This window comes from Nycticebus coucang, chromosome 12 (genome assembly GCF_027406575.1).
Source record: "Nycticebus coucang isolate mNycCou1 chromosome 12, mNycCou1.pri, whole genome shotgun sequence".
NCBI lineage: Eukaryota > Metazoa > Chordata > Mammalia > Primates > Lorisidae > Nycticebus > Nycticebus coucang.
Window position 1 is genome coordinate 96,793,461 of NC_069791.1, and position 19,643 is coordinate 96,813,103.

Here is a 19,643-nt window from a genome sequence, read left to right on the forward strand (position 1 = left end):
TTTTACAGGGAAGTTCTGGCCTTGATCACCTACTGGCAAAGCACCTCACCACCACAAGCTCAGCAGAGAGGACCACAACTCCAACCCCCAAAGCATGTGGCTGGCTGCACACACTCACCTGTGGGCCAGGCTGTCACCGGCGCCTGGGGCAGCACCCATACTCTCTGAGTAGCTGCGGGGCTTGGCTCCGTGGCTATGTGGCTCTGGGCCCCATGTGAAGCTGCCCTGAACCCTGCGGGTGGCCTCAACCTCGACCTGTTCCTTGGGCCTGGCTGTGCTGTGGTGGACGTGGTGGTGCACATGCCTATGGTGGTGCAGGCCAGCCGTGTCCAGCTTCGCCGCTGACTTAGGCAGATGTTTACTGTGCCCAGAGGTTCCGCCCACAAGCACTGTTGCCATCTTAGCCATGTGCCCACCATCAGGGGAGCGGTGACCAGGCCCAGGCGATTGGCAGCCAGGTGTCCTGAGGACCCGCTGCACATGCTCGTCCAGAATGCTCTCAGGGTTCTCCTCGTGTGCATCCCGAAGCCCAGCGCAGCCCATGTCCACATAGCGGGGTTGGAAATGGTGCCAGGCAGGGACAGGAGGCAGTTTGTGACTTGTCCCCAGTGGGCCAGAGGAGAGGTCGCCATCATCACCTTCCTCCTCCTATGGGGACAAGGCAGCATCATTACCTGTCAGTACCAGCAACACCGGGAGAACCATACACTTGGGGAAAACAAATAAGAAACAGGACTGAGCCAGCTGTGTTCCAGTGGTCAGAAGGTCCTGAGCAGATGTTGTCAGGTACCACATTGCTCAGGCTCCAGGAGCTTCCTGTCCCTTCTGGTCCCAGTCTTGAGAGGAAGGCTGGGGAGGTGGGACAGGACAGAGTACAGATGGAAGGCGAGAACGTATCGGGGGACAAGAATGCGCATGCTGACTGCTCGAGGAACATAGCGCAATCATAGGCCATGGACACAACTCTGCACAGGGTTAGTTTCTTTTTTTTTTTTAAGACAGAGTCTCACTTTGTCACCCTCAGTAGAGTACTGTGGCATCATAGCTCACAGCAACCTCCAACTATTGGGCTCAAGTGATTCTCTTACCTCAGCCTCCCAAGTAGCTGGGACTACAGGCTCCCGCCACAATGTCTGGCTATTTTTCAGAGCCAGGGTCTTGCTCTGGCTCAGGCTGGTCTCAAGCTCCTGAGCTCAAGCAATTCACCTGCCTCGGCCTCCCAGAGTGCTAGGATTACAGGCCTGAGCCACCACACCTGGCTGTAAAGGATTAGTTTTCTTCTATGCTTTGTCCAATAAAGATTTTTGTTTTCCTATTCCTTAATTCTACTGCCATAAATATATTTTCTGTTACATTTTTTTTTTTTTTTTGGCCAGGGCTGGGTTTGAACCCACCACCTCCAGCATACGGGACCGGCGCCCTACTCCTTGAGCCACAGGCGCCACCCATATTTTCTGTTACATTTTTAGAAAGAACATTACCCTCACACAGGAGGCTCTCAACTGTGCTCCTCCTGTCTATGTCTGGATGGGGCCTCACATCAAGCTCCTGAATTCTGTTCATTCTCTAAAAGTTAACAGATGCCGGCTGGGCGAAGTGGCTCATGCTTGTAATCCCAGCACTTTGGAAAGCTGAGGTGGGTGAATCGCCTGAGATCACAGGTTCGAGACCAACTTGAGCAAGAGTGAGACACCTGTCTCTAAAAAAAATAGCCAGGTGTTGTGGCGGACGCCTGTAGTCCCAGCTACCTGGGAGGCTGAGGCAAAGGTATCACTTGAGCCTAAGAGTCTGAGGTTTCTGTGAGCTATGATGCCATAGCGCTCTATCAGGGGCGACAAAGTGAGACTCTGTCTCCAAAAATAAATAAATAAATAAAAGTTAACAGATGTAGAAAATTATCTGTCAATGCCAATGTGATCACTTTGAAAGTCATGCTGCATATTTATTTTCCCATCTTACTAGACTGACAAACCAGATGGTGTTGAATGACTCCAGTACTAAGGTACAAAGGGAGGGAGCTACTCCTGTACTTTAATATAAACAAACTTCTGAAAGCTCACCACCAAGCTTCCTGCTTACACAGTATCATCTAAATGCACCTGGGACAGGCATGTGCAAGATTGTGTGGCATGTTAGCTGAGGATGCCTCAAAACAGCCCCAGAAAGGATAGACAAGCAGGGGTGGGACTGACAGGACAGGAGGATGTAGGTGCCCCTGGGGGCACAACATGGAGTCACCATGCCAAGACTTGGACCAGAATTGGATGTCTACTGGCCACAGGCTGTCCTCCCTGTTCTTTGCTTTGCAGGACTGAAGGGCCTGAGACCCTGGGGGAAATTTTTAGCCAAGGGTCTTCCTTTGGACTAAAAGTGCCATTTACCCTAAGGTGTCAGCTTAAGGGGGGACCGCCAAATCCACGGATAACCTTGGGCCAATGTCCAATTTTATTTTTTTGTTTGTTTTGAGACAGAATCTCACTACATTACCTTTGGTAAAGTGCCATGGCGTCACAGCTCACAGCAACCTCAAACTCTTGGGTTTAAGTGATTCTCTTGGGTTTAAGTCCCTCCCACGTAGCTGGGACTACAGGCACCTGCCACCACGTCCGGCAATTTTTTTGTTGCATTGTCATTGTTGCTGTTGCTGGTTCAGGCCAGGTTGGAACTAGCCAGCCTGGGTTTATGTGGCTGGTGCCCTACACACTGAGATACGGGTGCCATCCCAATTTTTCTTAATAGCTCTGGACATGTTGGACTTCTTTTTTTTTTTTTTTTTTTTTTTGAGACAGAGTCTCACTTTGTCAGCCTCAGTACAGGGCCATCATAGTTCATAGCAACCTCTGACTCTTGGGCTCAAGTGATTCTCTTGCCTTGGACTCCCAAGTAGTTGGCTCTACAGGTGTCCACCACAACTTTATGGGGAGACTTGGGGGTGACCTCCAAGTCTTGCTGTCATAGCGGGAAAGCAGCCCAGATATTTTTAGAAACAGGGTCTTACTCTTGCTCAGGCTGGTCTCAACCTATGAGCTCAGGGCAATCCACCCACCTCAGCCTCCCAGAACACATAGAAATTCAATTGCAGGGTTTCAAAATGTTATTTGTGATCTTAACTGTTCAGCTAATGGTTTTCATTTTCTTCTTTGTGCTTTTATTTCCTAATTTTATTTATTTAATTTTTCTTTAAGACATGTCGCCCTGGGTAGAGTGGCATGGTGTCATAGCTCGCAGCAACCTCCACTCTTGGGCTCAAGTGATCCTATTACCTCAGTTTTTCTATTTTTAGTAGAGATGGGGCTCTTACTTTTGCTCAGATTGGTCTCAAACTTGTGAGCTCAAGCAATTCACCTCCCTTGGCCTCCCAGAGTGCTAGGGTGAGCCGCTGGGCCCAGCCTATTTCCTAAATTTTACAAAGTAAAGTTATTATTATTATTTTTTTTTTGCAGTTTTTGGCCGGGGCTGGGTTTGAACCCCCCACCTCCGGCATATGGGGCCTGCGCCCTACTCCTTTGAGCCACAGGCGCCACCCCAAAAGTAAAGTTATTTTAAAAATCTGAGGCCAGGCACAGTGACTCAGGCCTGTAATCCTAGTACTCTGTGAGCCTGAAGCAGATGGATTGCTTGAGCTCAGGAGTTTGAGACCAGCCTGAGCAAAAAGGAGATCTCTTCTCTACTAAAAATAGAAAAACCAGCCTGGCATTGTGGCGGGTGCCTGTAGTCCAGCTACTAGGGAGGCTGAAGCAAGAGGATCTCTTTAGCACAGGAGTTTGAATTTGCTGTGAGCTATGATGACACCATTATTTATAGCATGTTGTATATAAACTAGAAAATCATACGTTATTTTAACAGACATATGGTCACACTGCAAGCTGCTCAGCAGATAAGCCACAACCCCAGAATAGAGGGAGGCCCACATCACTTGCAGCAGACTCAGGACAGAGGACATGAGCTGATTCCCAGGCTCCCACTTCAGAGGCCATCTCAGGCCAATGCACATGCGCGCCTCCTAAGCTTAAAGGCATCTGAACTGACAAAGGGAGAAATACAAGACATTAGTCATTTCAGCATTTTCTATTAAGTTGAAGAACACTGCTCAGTGGGTGGGAGCACAGTGCAGCCTGCCCTCCCAAGAACTGTTGGTACACAGGTGCCAGTGTACCCACTGTGCACCTGCCTCTTTGCTGCTGCGGACAGAGCAGGAACTCCTCTGCTCCTTCCTTCCTTCCAGAGGAGGAAGCTTTAGGACTCGGATATCAGCAAAACACACTGAATACCTACACCTACATTCAACTTTAAAATGTCTCGCCTAAACATTAGCCTGGGTTGGGCACGGTGGCCCACGTTTGTAGTCCCACACCCTGGGAGGCCAAGGTGGAATGATCGCTTGAGCCCAGGAGTTTAAGGCTACAGTGAGCTGTGATGATGCCACATCACTCTAACCTAGCCAAGCTACAGAATGAGACTGTCTCAGGAAAAAAAACAAAAATTACAGCAAAAGGGTGGTAAATTTTTCCTTTCCTAAATTTCTTCATGAGCACACTTGTTTTTTTTCTTTTTGAGACGGAGCCTCACGCTGTCGCCCTGGCTAGAGTGCTGTGGCATCACAACTCACAGCAACCTCTAACACCTGTACTTAAGTGATTCTCTCTTGCCTCAGCCTCCCAAGTAGCTGGGACCACAGGTACCCGCCACAATGCCCAGCTATTTTTTGGTTGTAGTTGTCTTTGTTGTTTGGCAGGCACAGGCTGGATTCAAACCCGACAGCTCTGGTACATGTGGCTGGCGCCTTAGACACTGAGCTACAGGCACCAAGCCATGAGCACACTTGTTTTAAAAGTCGTTTGCTGGGCGGCGCCTGTGGCTCAGTCGGTAGGGCGCCGGCCCGATATACAGAGGGTGGCGGGTTCAAGCCCGGCCCGGGCCAAACTGCAACCAAAAAATAGTCGGGCGTTGTGGCGGGCGCCTGTGGTCCCAGCTACTCGGGAGGCTGAGGCAAGAGAATCGCTTAAGCCCAGGAGTTGGAGGTTGCTGTGAGCTATGTGAGGCCACTGCACTCTACCGAGGGCCATAAAGTGAGACTCTGTCTCTACCAAAAAAAAAAAAAAAAAAAAAAAAAGTCGTTTGCTGTGTGGGCATCGCCTGTGGCTCAAAGGAGTAGGGCACTGGCCCCATATGCCAGAGGTGGAGGGTTCAAACCCAGCCCTGGCCAAAAACTGCAAAAAAAAAAAAAAAAAAAAAAGTTGGGCGGCGGCTGTGGCTCAGTGGGTAGGGCGCCGGTCCCATATACCCAGCCCTGGCCAAACTGCAACAACAACAACAAAAAAAGTTATTTGCTGTGGTGGACAGCCTTCATGTGAACAGAGATGTTACCACAGGGTGCTCTGCAATCTGAACAAAGAAGTGGACTTCATCACCACACAAAAACTAGGACGTGGAGTCTGTCACTATATTCCATATTTTGTGGCAAGTCTCTTCCCAACACCTGGTTTTTCAAAGCTAACAGAGGCTCAACTTGTGCTTCTACTCTTTCCTCAACTGGGACGAGGCTGCTAGCAGGTGCTAGAAGGACCAGCCTCCACACACCAGCATCCTGGTGCCATAGATGGCCTGGCTACAACACGGCGCCCCAGACAGCCAGGGAGTCACTCCAATGAGTGGCAGGCTTCTAACATAAAGTCTCATCCTCACCACCAGCAAAAATATATGGCAGTGATGCTGCTTTTATGAAGCAGGACAGTGGCCCTAGCAAGTGGCCTTGGCCAGGTTCCGGAGCCACAAGGACTAATTGAGTCCACTCCTCGGGTGACTGTGGACACGATGAATGAGGTGGCACAGGCAGCACCTGCCAATATCTATGCCCTGGGCTGGAGAGGACTGTGTCAGGCCCAGTGCCAAGATGGAGAAGTGAAGATGCTGCTGGTTATAGTGGCAAAAGGTTTATCAAGAGTGGAAAATTTTGCTTAGCGCTTTGTAGCACAGTGGTTACAGTACCAGCCACATGCACCAAGGGTAGTGGGTTCGAACCCAACCCAGGCAAACAACAACTACAACAAAAAAATAGCCAGGTGTTGTGGTGGGCACCTGTAGTCCCAGCTACTCAGGAGGCTGAGGCAAGAGAATTGCTTAAGCCCAAGAATTAGAGGTTGCTGTGAGCTATGATCCCATAGCACTCTACTGAGGGTGACATAGTGAGACTGTCTCGAAAAAAAAAAAAGAGTGGAAAACTTATGTGTGTGTGTGTGTGTGTGTGTGTGTGCTTACACTATTTTCACACAAACCTCTTTTTAGAGAGTCTGTCTAATTTTATGTCATTGTCAAGTCCGTAGTGATCAAGCCTAATCCCTGTCATAAATTTTCCTGTCATAAAGATTCTAGCAGGTTACATGGGACCCACTGGCTATCCCACTGAGGGGCCAGGCCGATGGCCTCCGAGCTTGACATCACCTAAGGCGCTGGAGACCAGGACGGCCATAGCTGACAGATAGGAGTACCCCACGACCACCCATGTCTCCAGACATAAGGTGTGCATAGCTCACCTGGGCAGCACAGGAAAGTGCATGAGTGGGCCCTGTCTGAGGGTGTCTCGGGAAGGCTGTGGCTCTGCATTTTCTTTTCTTTTTTTTTTTTTTGAGATAGAGTTTTACTATGTTGCCTTCAGTAGAGTACTGTGGCGTTACAGCTCACAGCAACCTCAAACTCTTGGGCTTAAGCAATTCTCTTGCCTCAGCCTCCCAAGTAGCTGGGACTACACGTGCCTACCACAACACCCAGCTATTTGCTATTTTTTGTTGTAGTTGTCATTGTTGTTTAGCTGGCCCGGAACAGGTTTGAACCCACCACCCTTTGTGTATGCGGCTGGTGCTGTAACCACTGTGCTACAGGCGCTGAGCCATGGCTCTGCATTTTATTTTTATTTATTTATTTATTTATTTATTTTTGCAGTTTTTGGCCGGGGCTGGGTTTGAACCCACCACCTCTGGCATATGGGGCCAGCACCCTACTCCTTTAAGCCACAGGCGCCGCCCCCTGGCTCTGCATTTTAAATAAGAGATCAGATGAAGAAATAATTCCTTAGAAAGATACTACATTTTCAACGTAAGGTATGGAAATTCATATAAACAAAATGTTGACAGTATGTTAAGTATTCATATTCAGAAAATACTGAAAAGAGACCAGAGGACTGCCACTCCGTGGTGACCATTTACCACCAACAGAAAAAAGTCAAGGCCTTTCTGTGATCAGCACAGGAAAGCACACAGTGTCTGGAAGGCTGTGCAGAGTGGCCTCACTAGACAAGTGCTCCATGAAAAGGGAGGGGGGGGGCAACGTCACAGCACTGAGCCAACAGAGTCAAATGATCAACGTCTCAGGCACTGTGGCCCCTGAAGAAATGTGAAAAGAACTCTTGTACGTCATAGGCCCTTCCTGCTCCACACAGGCTCACCAAGCTCCTGCTGGCTGCACATGGCCAAAGGAGCCGGGCTGACCACCTGCTGTGGCTGCAGAAGTGCCCATAGGCAAAGGCGTCCATACCCACCCTTCTATTGCAGGGCCTGGTGGGAGCCCACGGGTGGAGAGGGACCTGGACAGAGGCAGACATTGGAGGCCTTGCAAGGTAGCAGGTAGGCTCTGGCCTGGCCAAGGAAGGCCCTAATGTTGCATGGAGCTTGCCAGAACTTCTGATCTCTAAGAAAACTCTGGGAGGGGACATGGCCCAATACGGCCACTCACCATTCGCACGCGCTTCAACCGCTCCTCCAGTTTCTCCTCAGCTTCCCGAGTGCGCTGGACAGCCTCCAAACGGTGGATGAGCTCCTCAGCAAACTTTTGCGGCTCCACACGGATCTCCTTTGGCACTCGGTAGGTACGCTGCAGGGGATACAGCTATGAGGCAGGTACCACCTCACATCCCAGTCTCCGCCCTAGCCGGGGACACGTCTGGTTCGAGGTTATTTGCAAACACTGTTTTTTTTCTTTGAGATAGAGTCTCAGTATGTTGCCTTTGGTAGAGTGCATGACATCACAGTTCACAGCCACCTCAAATTCTTGGGCTTAAGGGATTCTCTTGCCTCAGCTTCCCAATTAGCTGGGACTACAGGTGCCTATGACAATGCCCAGCTATTTTTCTGTTGTAATTGTCGTTGTTTGGCAGGCCTGAGCTGGGTTTGAACCCGCCAGCTCTGGTGTATGTGGCTGGTGCCCTAGCCACTGAGCTATAGGCGCCGAGCCATGCAAACGCTTCTTATGTGAGGAAACAGATATAAAATCCACAGTTTATTTTATTTATTTATTTTTTTTTTTTGGTAGAGACAGAGTCTCACTGTACCGCCCTCGGGTAGAGTGCCGTGGCGTCACACGGCTCACAGCAACCTCCAACTCTTGGGCTTACACGATTCTCTTGCCTCGGCCTCCCGAGTAGCTGGGACTACAGGCGCCCGCCACAACGCCCGGCTATTTTTCTGTTGCAGTTTGGCCGGGGCTGGGTCCGAACTCGCCACTCTCGGCATATGGGGCCGGCGCCCTACTCACTGAGCCACAGGCGCCGCCCTATTTATTTATTTTTTTAAATTTTTTTGAGACATAGTCTCATTTGTTGCCCTCGATAGAGTGCCGTGGTGTCATAGATCACAGCGACCTCCAACTCTTGGGCTCAAGCGATCCTCTTGCCTCAGCCTCCCAGGTAGCTAGGACTACAGACACAACCTCTGGCTAGTTTTTTTTTTTTTTAGAGACAGGGTCTTGGTCTTGCTCAGGCTGGTCTTAAACTCCTGAGCTCAGGTGATCTACCCACCTTGCCCTCCCAGAGTGTTAGGATTACAGGTGTGAGGCACCATGCCCAGCCCACGGTTTACTTTAAAGTCAGTGTTTACTTTCCCTCTTTCTCATCAGCCAAGTCAACTTCATTCCACACTGGCCAGAGGGGCTGCTGGCCCTCCACAGTGCTTCTACGCTGTCCTCAGGTGGGCTGTGGCCAGGCTCAATGTGCAAAAGACTACAAGGAGCCCATGGTGAGGCTTCCAGCAAGCACATTCCACAGCACCCCAGAGTCTCACAAAAAAGGCCAAAGTGGCTTGGTGCCCGTAGCTCAGTGGCTAGAGCACCGGCCACATATACCAGGGCTGGCAGGTTTGAAGTTGGCCCAGGCCTGCTAAAAACAGCAATGACAACTACAACCAAAAAATAGCCGGGCGTTGTGGCAGGCACCTGAAGTCCCAAGCTACTTGGGAGGCTGAGAAGCAAGAGAATCGCTTAAGCCCAAGAGTTGGAGGTTGCTGTGAGCTGTGATGCCACGGCACTCTACCGAGGGCAACATAGTGAGACTGTGTCTAAAAAAAAAAAGAATAGGCATGGTGACTCCCACCTATAATCCAGCACTCTGGGAGGCCGAGGTGGCAGGACCACTTGAGCTCAGTAGTTCAAGAGCAGCCTGAGCAAGAGCAAGACCCTGTCTCTACTAAAAATAGAAAAACTAGCTGGGAGTTGTGGATGGTGCCTGTAGTCCCAGTTACTTAAGAGGCTGAGGCAGGAGGATTGGAGGAGCCCAGGAGTTTGAGTCGTTGTGAGCTTCGAAGAGGCCACTGCACTCCAGCCTGGGTGAGACTCTATCTTAACAAAAAATTCGAGGAGAGAAGAGGCTCCACCCTGACTGCAGGGGTCTTGGGACCAGATATTACAGTGTGAGGGGCTGTGTCCAATGCCTGCACAAGCTGAGTCATGGCCACAATCCCAGATACCTGCCCCTCAGCCTTGCCTACGCCCCACATGCCACATGGGAATTCTGGACTGTCCCAGATACAGCTCTGAAAGCAAACACAGAGCAGAGGGAGCAAAGGCGCAGAGCTGTGGCTGGTACAGGCAGCTCCTGGGCTCACCCACCTCTGCTTCAGGGTGCCCACAACCATAGTGCTCGTGTGCAGCTTACCGAGCACTGCCTTGGGGACCCAACCCGGTATGTAGCCAGCCACACCCCCAACAGCCGGTCACCTCATCTGGACAGCTTCCTCACGTCTCAGATGAGGGGTTCACATGAAGAGATGAGACTAAAGAGACATAACGCCCCCAGCTGAGCCTCACATGCCATCTACACCCCACAGCCCAGAGCCTCAAGGAGGGGCTGCACATGTGATGTGCCCACTGCCTCCCATGGCTTTGTCTTCACACTGAATTAGTTGTGTGACCTTCCAGAACGTTCTCAAGATGTGCCCTTGGACTCTGCTCACCACCCTGCTCTTCTCTCTATGCTGCACCCTGAGAAGTTGCCCTAGTCTATACTCAGGCTCACTGACCTGCCTTTAGGGTCTCTGTACTAGTCTGTCCAACTTATCTATTGAGTTGAAACGCTTTTATTTTCAGCCCCAAACTTACAGAAATTTGCAGGTACACCACAAAGAAAGTCTTCCCCATCACCTGCTAGTGGGCTGCCCACTGACATTCAACCACCCTCGCCTGCTGGTGTTTCCTGTGCATGAAACTATGCAAGCCTTCTCTGATGCAGGCCTCTCAACTCTGCCAGCCCTGGCTCTCAGCTCTTGGTCTGGATCAGCTCCTCAGCCTCTCCTTCATGTTCAAGTTCCCCCAAATGGCATCAGGCAGTACCAGGCAAGAGGCACACAGCTGACAGGAAGGGCCCCAGCCCAACCATGGCACTTGTGCACACACACCACACACAGGCTCACACACACACAGCCACACCACACTGGTGCACATCATGTGGCTGCACAGGTGCCTACAAGATTGATCCCTTTCTGACAAGCAGACGCCATCAGTGCCTAGTTTAGTTCAAGTCTGTCCCAAGGGTTGGCTGGGAGGTGACAAAATACTAGAATATCTTCTCCTCAGAAGTAAGAACCAACAACCTTTCTTCTCAACTATAAACCATCACTCTCTAATTTGGAAATAAAAGTCTGCAGAGACTGGAGCACAGTGGCTCACACCCATAATCCTAGCACTCTGGGAAGCGGAGGTGGGTGGACTGCTTGAGCTCACAAGTTTGAGACCAGCTTGAGCAAGAGTGAGAGCCCTGTCTCTAGTAAAAATAAAAAAAACTGAGGCAAGAGGATCACTTGAGCCCAGAAGTTGGAGGTTGCTGTGAGCTATGATGACACCATGGCACTCTACCTAGGGCAACACCTTGAATTCTATCTCCAAAAAAAAAAAAAAAGTTGCTGGCGGCACCTGTAGCTCAGTTGGCAAGGGTGCTGGCCACATACACGTAGGGTGGCAGGTTTGAACCCAGCCTGGGTATGCTCAGCAACAATGATAACTGCGACAAAAAAATAGCTGGATGTAGTGGTGGGTGCCTGTAGTCCCAAGCTATTTGGGAGGCTGAGGCAAGACAATCACTTAAGCCCAAGAGTTGGAGGTTGCTGTGAGCTATGATGCTACGGCACTCTACCAAGAGCAACACAGTGAGACTCTGTCTCAAAAATAAATAAATACATACATACATACATACATACATAAGAGAAGCTAATAGCTCCATTCATTGGTCAACAAGGGACAGGCTGTGTGCCTGGCTCTGCCCCAAGCTGACTCTATGACCTACAGCCCAGCAAAGCCCCTCAGCAAAGCCCTTGTTGTAAGTAGGGAAACAACAATTTGATCTACAAGACGAAACTGAGGTAGCTTTAAGTGAAGATGTTCTGTGGGGCCTGCCATTGCTCAGCCACAAAAAGGCCAATACCTTAAATTCATTTGTTCATCCTGGGTTTTTTGTTTGTTTGTTTGTTTTGTTTTAAGACAGAGTCTCACTTTGCAGCCCTTGGTAGAGTGCCATGGCATCATAGCTTATAGCAACCTCAAACTCTTGGGCTCAAGTGATTTTCTTGCTTCAACCTCTCAAGTAGCTTATGACTACAGGTACCCGCCATAACACCTAGCTATTTTTGTTTGAGATACAGTCTCACTTTGTTGCCCTCAGTGGAGTGCCGGGGTGTCATAGCTCACAGCAACCTCAAATTCTTGGGCTTAAATGATTCTCTTGCCTTACCCTCCCGAGTAGGTGGAAGTACAGGTGCCCACCAAAATGCCCAGCTTATTTTTTTTTAGAGACAAGTCTCACTCTGGCTCAGGCTGGTCTTGAACCCGTGAGCTCAGGCAATCCACCCACCTCAGCCTCCCAGAGTGCTAGAATTATAGGCGTGAGTTACTGCGCCGACCTTTTTTCCATTTTTTTGAAAGAGTTTCCGTCACCCAACCTAGAGTGCCACCAAATCATCATAGTGCACATCAACCTCAAATATTTTACTTGAGCAATCCTCTTGCGTCACCCTTTTTTTTTTTTTTGTAGAGACAGAGTCTCACTTTATGGCCCTCGGTAGAGTGCCGTGGCCTCACACAGCTCACAGCAACCTCCAACTCCTGGGCTTAAGCGATTCTCTTGACTCAGCCTCCCAAGTAGCTGGGACTACAGGCGCCCGCCACAACGCCCAGCTATTTTTTTTGGTTTGCAGTTCAGCCGGGGCCGGGCCTGAACCTGCCACCCTCGGTATATGGGGCTGGCACCTTACCGACTGAGCCACAGACGCCACCCTTTTTTTTTTTTTTTATTGTTGGGGATTCATTGATTGCCTCAGCCTTTCAAGTAACTGGACTACAGGTACCCACCACAACGCCTCGCTAGTTTTTTGTTTTTGTTTTCTATTTTAGTAGAGACGGGTCTCACCCTTGTTTAGGCTGGTCTCAAACTCTTGAGCTCAAGCAATCCACCTGCTTCAGTCTCCCAGAATACTAGGATTTCAGGCATAGGCCACGGTACCTGGCCTCAACTTCATCTTGGCCAAAGTAGCACTTACAGTAACATGGGCTGGGAGCAAAGAGATGCCCTCAGGCTTTTTGCCAGTCATAGGGTTAGGCAGATGCACAGGGGCTGGGCCTGGGCTCCAGGTCAGTGACAGAAGCTCTGAGCTACTCCCAGTCACAGCTTTCCCATTGTCTAGGGCCACTGTGGCTCAACTCGTAGGGCAGGATGGCCAGGTACTTGGGGGCAGAAGGGCACAGGCATGAGGTGGTAGAGCCAGTACTTACAGGGATATGAGGGAGAGGCACCCTTCCGTTGACCTGCACACTTTCCTGCATCTCCCTGCGGTGCTGCTTGCGGATCCTGTATGGCGGGATCCCATCCCTGTCCAGGAGAAAGAGGAGCCATTAACTCAGAGAGGAAAACCAGGTTTCACATGGCACTGGGTCCCAGCCCTGACTGCTGGTTAGTGGGTGACAGTGCACAACCCCTGCCCTGGCCAGACAGGGTACTTTAAAATTCTACTTCCCTCTGTGGGTCAGGCACTATCTTCAATATTCACAACTGGTTAAGCATGGGGTTAAACAATTGTGAGAGTAACCCAGCATGAGAAGCTTAGTACAGCTGCCCCCAACAGAAATTATGCACCATTCCACTTTTTGCCCCTGATATATATTCAAATACCTGTAGAATTTTATATTCCAAATTGTTAAACGCTTCAGTGCAAACCAAGATGAATAGAATATCAAGGGAAAACTGATACATGTATTTATTTTAGGTCTTCTCTTCAGGAAACATATGTTCTTTTCTTGGAGAGAGTAAGAGATTTTTGAGAAAACTGCATTGGCAGATTAATTTTTATTGTAGTAACATTTTCAGGAAAGAAGAAAACCAGATGCTATAAATGCACAATCTGCTCTAGATGCCTGGTGGGGCTGCAGCTGCCCCACCAACTCACGCAATACTTTATATTCACACTAGGTGCCACCTGAACTCCACTCAACATGTCAACATTTTATCTTAAAGATTCAAAATTAAAGAATGAAATAAACAGTAAGAAATACCACACGAAGAACATCAACAGAGAGACTGAGATCCATCCCAGTGTCACTGCCATACAAGCATCAGAGTGGAAAAACCAAAGAGACCAAGAGGTGTGACAATACACAACTGGCTAGATTTGATTCAGAAACAGCAGGTGATAACCTGGTTCTATTTAAAATTCGGGTGTTTGGCCAGGCACAGTGGCTCACATCTGTAATCCTGAGAACCTGAGGCAGGTGGGTTCCTTGAGTACAGGAGTTCAAGACCAGCCTGGTCAAGAGTGAGACTCCATCTCTAAAAACAGAAAAACTAGCCAGGTGTGGTAGCGGGCCGATAGTCCCAGCTACACAGGAGGATAGGGCAGGAGGCTTGCCTGAGCCCAGGAGTTTGAGGCTGTTGTGAACTATGACATTACGGCACTCTATCCAGGGCAACAGAGTGAGACTTTGTCATCACATCACATCAGCTCGGCGTCTGTAGCTCAGAGGCTAGAGGGCTAGCCATATACACCAGAGCTAACAGGTTCAAACCCAGCCCAAGCCTGCCAAACAATAGCAACAAAAAAAATAGCTGGGCATTGTGGCAGGCGCCTATAGTCCCAGCTACTTGGGAAGCTGAGGCAAGAGAATTGCTTAAGCCCAAGAGTTAGAGGTTGCTGTGAGCTGTGACACCACAGCACTCTACTGAAGGCAACATAACGACACTTTGTCTCCAAAAAATAAAAATAAAACAAAACAAAACAAAAAACAAAATTCAGGTGTTGGTAGCTGATTTAAAGACAAATGAAAAGAACAAACCATAAAAACTAAAGCTAAAAACAATCACAAACATATAAACAGGACCTGCCTCTGGGTTAGAAGTCCTTCTTTTCCTTCTTATTTTAACCTTCCTGATGCTCCGAACTTTTCACATGAACAGAGAAGCTGGAGCAGGGAAGAATCCCAGCACCCACTGATAGGGCTGAATAGGAGAGGGGTAGGGGCACATCTCTTAGTAAGTGGCTGCAGCTCCTTGCATACTATGGCCTCAGACTTCCTCCAATGTCCCAACACTGCTGGAGTGAGACCCTGGGGTGTGCAGGCTCAGCCTGCAGCCTTGGCCATTGCTGGTGGTCAGGTGGCAAGTGGCACAAAGATAGACCAAGAACTGGACAGGTCCAAGATTCATGAAAGACTGAGTGAAACATACCCAAGGCTGGACAGTCAATTTTCTTTCTTTTTTTTCTTTTTTGGAGACAGAGTCTCACTTTGTGCCTTCAGTAGAGTGCTGTAACATCACAGCTGACAGCAACCTCAAACTCTTGGCCTTAAGCGATTCTCTTGCCTCAGCCTCCCAAGTAGCTGGGACTACAGGCACCCACCACAGTGGCTGGCTATTTTTAGAGACAGGTCTCACTCTTGCTCAGGCTGGTCAGGCAATCTACCTGCCTCAGCTTCCCAAATGCAAGGATTACAGGCATGAGTCAATTTTCTAATGTATCAAAAGTGCATTTATATTGACAAATTCCTACTGTGCACTTAGGTCCCCAACAGCCACCTGCTAAAGCATAGGAGAAGAGATTGTGTAACAAGCATATTTCCACAAAGAGGCTTTCCCTGACAACATGACAATGGAAGAATAAGCTCCCAGCTATCACCACAATGCAGGGGACTAGGACATTGTGAGACACAGAGGCTCAGCATAGAACAGCCACATGGGCTCCCTCTCTCCTGGGGCCCACACCAAGCAGATGACAGAAAGCTCAACTGATAGGACAGGGCTGTGCACCACGACAGTGCTGACAGGAAGTGTGCCTGTAGCTGCCTTTCAGGGACCATGTCTGTTGTCACAGCCACCAGCGAGGCAGCTGGCCTGTGCCTACCTTTAAGCTGAACCCTGGACTATGAAAACCAAGAGGAAATGGCCTAACACTCTAGCTCAGGCAACCTGGAACATCTCTCAACTGTACCCTGACTCTCCTTTCAGGGCTCTAGCAGTCTGGGCCACAGGGAGAAGCAGCTAATGTGAGATGGGTTCTAGCTTGGGCTTCCTAAACCAGCTTGTCTGTGTTTTATTTTTATTTTTCAGATCATCTTGCAGCATCAGCCTAGCTCACAGCCTCAAACTCCTGGGCTCAAGTGATCCTCCTGCCTCAGCCTCCCAAGTGGCTGGGACTATAGATGCCCTCTACCACGTCCAGTTAATTTTTCTATTTTGTGTGGAGATAGAGTCTCACTATGTTGCCTAGGCTGCTCTCAAACTCTTGAGCTCAAGGGATCCTCCTGCCTTGGCCTCCCACAGTGCTAGGATTACAGACGTGACCCACTGTCCCCCACCTTGCCTGTGTTTCAGATGCACTAGCTCTAGGAGGGTGGACCAGAAACTTTTTCTATGAAGACAAAGCCCAGCAGTGCTGGGATTGGCATGAAGGCCCATACTCCTGGCAAGGGCAGGACTTACACACTGCTGTCTGTGAGGGACAGGGTGTCCGCGTCACTGGACAGGCTCTGCTGCTCACTGTCATTGGCGCTGGTGGCTGGGGCCAGGGCATAGCCGGCATTGACGTAGCAGGAGTTGACTGGCTCCCTCCAGGATCCATACCTACAAACAAGCAGCACGTTAGTGGTAGCCTGTCAATAGCCTCTTGTTTGGTTTTTTTTTTTTTTTTGCAGAGACAGAGTCTCACTTTACCGCCTTCGGTCGAGTGCCATGATGTCACGGGACTCATAGCAACCTCTAGCTCTTGGGCTTCTGCGATTCTCCTGCCTCAGCCTCCCGAGCAGCTGGGACTACAGACGCCCGCCACAACGCCCGGCTATTTTTTGGTTGCAGTTCAGCCAGGGCTGGGTTTGAACCCACTACCCTCGGTATATGGGGCCGGCGCCCCACTCACTGAGCCACAGGCGCCACCCAATAGCTTCTTGTTTTAATCCACATTTTCAGAATTATCTCAACATCCTAATGCATGAATTTAAAACACAGCGAGGGGCGGTGCCCCTAGCTCAGTGGGTAAGGGCGCTGGCCACATACACTGAGGCTGGCGGGTTTGAACCTGGCCTGGGCCTGCTAAAACAACAATGACAACTACAACAAAAAAAATAGCTGGGCGTTGTGGCAGGTGCCTGTAGTCCCAGCTACTTGGGAGGCTGAGGTAAGAGAATCGCTTAAGCCCAAGAGTTTGAGGTTGCTGTGAGCTATGACATCATGGGCACTCTACCAAGGGTGATAACTTGAGATGCTATCTCAAAAAAATAAAAAAATAAATAAAATAAATATTAAAACAGGGAGGGTCAGCATCTCTACCGCCTTTCCTACTGCTCTTCCCAGGGCGGTAGGTGAAAACACTGGGCATCTGTCCACATTTTCCCTCTGCTTTCAGGAAGACATTTAGTGCACACGCACAGATTATCATCAGGTTTCTTTTCTTTCTTTTTTTTTTTTTTGTTGCAGTTTGGCTGGGGCTGGGTTTGAACCCGCCACCCTCGGCATACGGGGCCGGCGCCCTACTCACTGAGCCACAGGCGCCACCGCCTATCATCAGGTTTCTGATTTGCCTTTGTACATATAACTAGAAACAGGACATGGATGTTATGCTTTTTCTTCTAAAGAGCAAGGCTATACACGGTCTGTTATTTCTGTTACTGGCTACAAAGTGAGCCTGGCCTCCAGTCCCAGGGTGCTTCCCCAGAACTCCAGCTGGGGCCTTTGGGCTCTAGCCCCACCCTTTCCCCTCTAACAACCAGTGCACAAGTCTGAGAAGGGCCACAGGATGACATGGGGTTGATGGGTGAATTCCCTCAATAGTCTTGCCCACGCCTACCCTGGTGGGGCTCACCTCCACCTGCTGCCATGATCAGCCAGAGAGGGGCCCCCCCCATTTAGTTTACACTTCCCTGCATAATAGTCAGGGTGCAGACATGGGTTCCTCCTCTTCATCAGTTCACACCATGAGCATGTCATGTACATTTCTACAAGTGGGTCTAACATCTGGTTATATATGCAATCAATATTTTTCTCCCTAAATGCCATTTTTCTTTTTAATTTTGTGCATGTTGATTTGGGGCATATACAAATTTTTCATTTCTGGGCGGCACCTGTGGCTCAGTCGGTAAGGTGCCGGCCCCATATACCGAGGGTGGCGGTTCAAACCCGGCCCCGGCCGAAGTGCAACAAAAAAAATAGCCGGGCATTGTGGCGGGCGCCTGTAGTCCCAGCTGCTCGGGAGGCTGAGGCAAGAGAATTGCTTAAGCCCAGGAGTTGGAGGTTGCTGTGAGCTGTGTGATGCCACGGCACTCTACCCAGGGTCATAAAGTGAAACTCTGTCTCTACAAAAAAATATTTTTCATTTATATGAAATCAGATTGACGAATCTTTTCCTTTTTGGCTTTTCAGTATTTTTTGTTTTTTTTTTTTTTGAGACAGAGTCTCAAGCTGTCATCCTGGGGTTGCAGCTCACAGCAACCTCAAACTCTTGGGCGTAAAGTGATTCTCTTGCCTCAGCCTCCCAAGTAGCTGAGACTTCAGGCGCCCATCACAATGCCCGGCTACTTTTTTTTTATTGCAGTTGTCATTGCTTTAACAGGCCTGGACAGGGTTTGAACCCGCCAGCCTCATTGTATGTGGCCCGTGCCCTATGTGCTGAGCTGTGAGTGCCACCCTAATAGTTTCTTTGAAATTTACACCTTTACCTGAAATGTGTAGAAATCTATCTCACACTCCCCCTTGTAACAAAATGGACAGCCAGCTGTTAGCACTGAAGACTGTATCATCTCATTCGCAATAATTTTAAATCCCTCCCTACAACATTATCTTAGCTTCCCTCACACATGCATCTATTATTGGATTCTGCACCGTTCTGCTAATTTATGTGGCTGTCACATATAACCCCCTACTTCCATACCTCTGCAGGGTGCTCTGACCCATCCCTTTTTTTTTTTTTTTGAGACAGAGTCTCACTCTGTTACCCTCACAGCAACCTCAAACTCTTTATGCTCAAACTAACCTCTTGTCTCAGCCTCCTGAGTAGATGGAACTACAGACACTTGCCGGGTTGTTTTTTTCTGTTCTTACCCTGTTTCCCCAAAAATAAGACATCCTCCGAAAATAAGACCTACTTACAGGAAAGATAAGACGTCCCCTGAAAATAAGACCTAGCGCATCTTTGGTGGCACACCTTAAAATAAGACACTGTCTTATTTTCAGGGAAACAGGGTAGTAGCAACAGGGTCTTGTTCTTGCTTAGGCTGGTCTCAGACTCATGAGCCACCCGCCTCAGCCTCGCAGAGTGCTAGGATTACAGGCATGCGAGCCACGGTGCCCAGCCCATAAAAAAAAAAAAAATTTTTTTTTTTTTTTTGAGACAAGACTCTTGAGCTGTTGCCCTGGGTAGAGTGCTGTGGCATCATAGCTCAGAGTAACTTACAACTCTTGGGCTCAAGTGATCTTCATGCCTCAGGTTTTTCTATCTTTATTTATTTATTTATTTAATTTTTAGAGACAGAGTCTCACTTTATTGCCCTCAGTAGAGTGCCATGGCATCACACAGCTCACAGCAACCTCCAACTCCTGGGTTTAGGCAATTCTCTTGCCTCAGCCTCCCGAGTAGCTGGGACTACAGGTGCCCACCACAACATCTGGCTATTTTTTGTTGCGGTTTGGCCAGGGCCGGATTTGAACCCAGCACCCCTGGTATATGGGGCTGGCGCCCTACTCACTGAGCTATAGGTGCCGCCCAGGTTTTTCTTTTTCTTTTTTTATTAAGTCATATACACATAGATCATGAATACATTTATGTATATGTGGGGTAGGTTTTTCTATTTTTAGTAGAGAAGGGGTCTCGCTTTTTTTGCTCAGGCTCATTGAACTCATTGAGCTCAAGCTATCT

The 19,643-nt window shown here is 49.2% G+C and overlaps 1 protein-coding gene across 5 annotated transcripts in view; it reads right to left on the reverse strand.

Annotated features, from left to right (window-relative positions):
- Positions 1–19,643, reverse strand: part of AXIN1 (axin 1) — an 87,505-nt gene that overhangs the window by 10,368 nt on the left and 57,494 nt on the right. For all 5 annotated transcript variants that reach the window (XM_053554923.1, XM_053554921.1, XM_053554920.1 and 2 more), the window contains 4 exons: positions 16,220–16,360; positions 13,024–13,120; positions 7,729–7,866; positions 119–648 (listed from right to left, as the gene is read on the reverse strand). In XM_053554923.1, the coding sequence (XP_053410898.1) occupies positions 119–648; positions 7,729–7,866; positions 13,024–13,120; positions 16,220–16,360 (906 nt within the window). The remainder of the gene's footprint in view (positions 1–118; positions 649–7,728; positions 7,867–13,023; positions 13,121–16,219; positions 16,361–19,643) is intronic.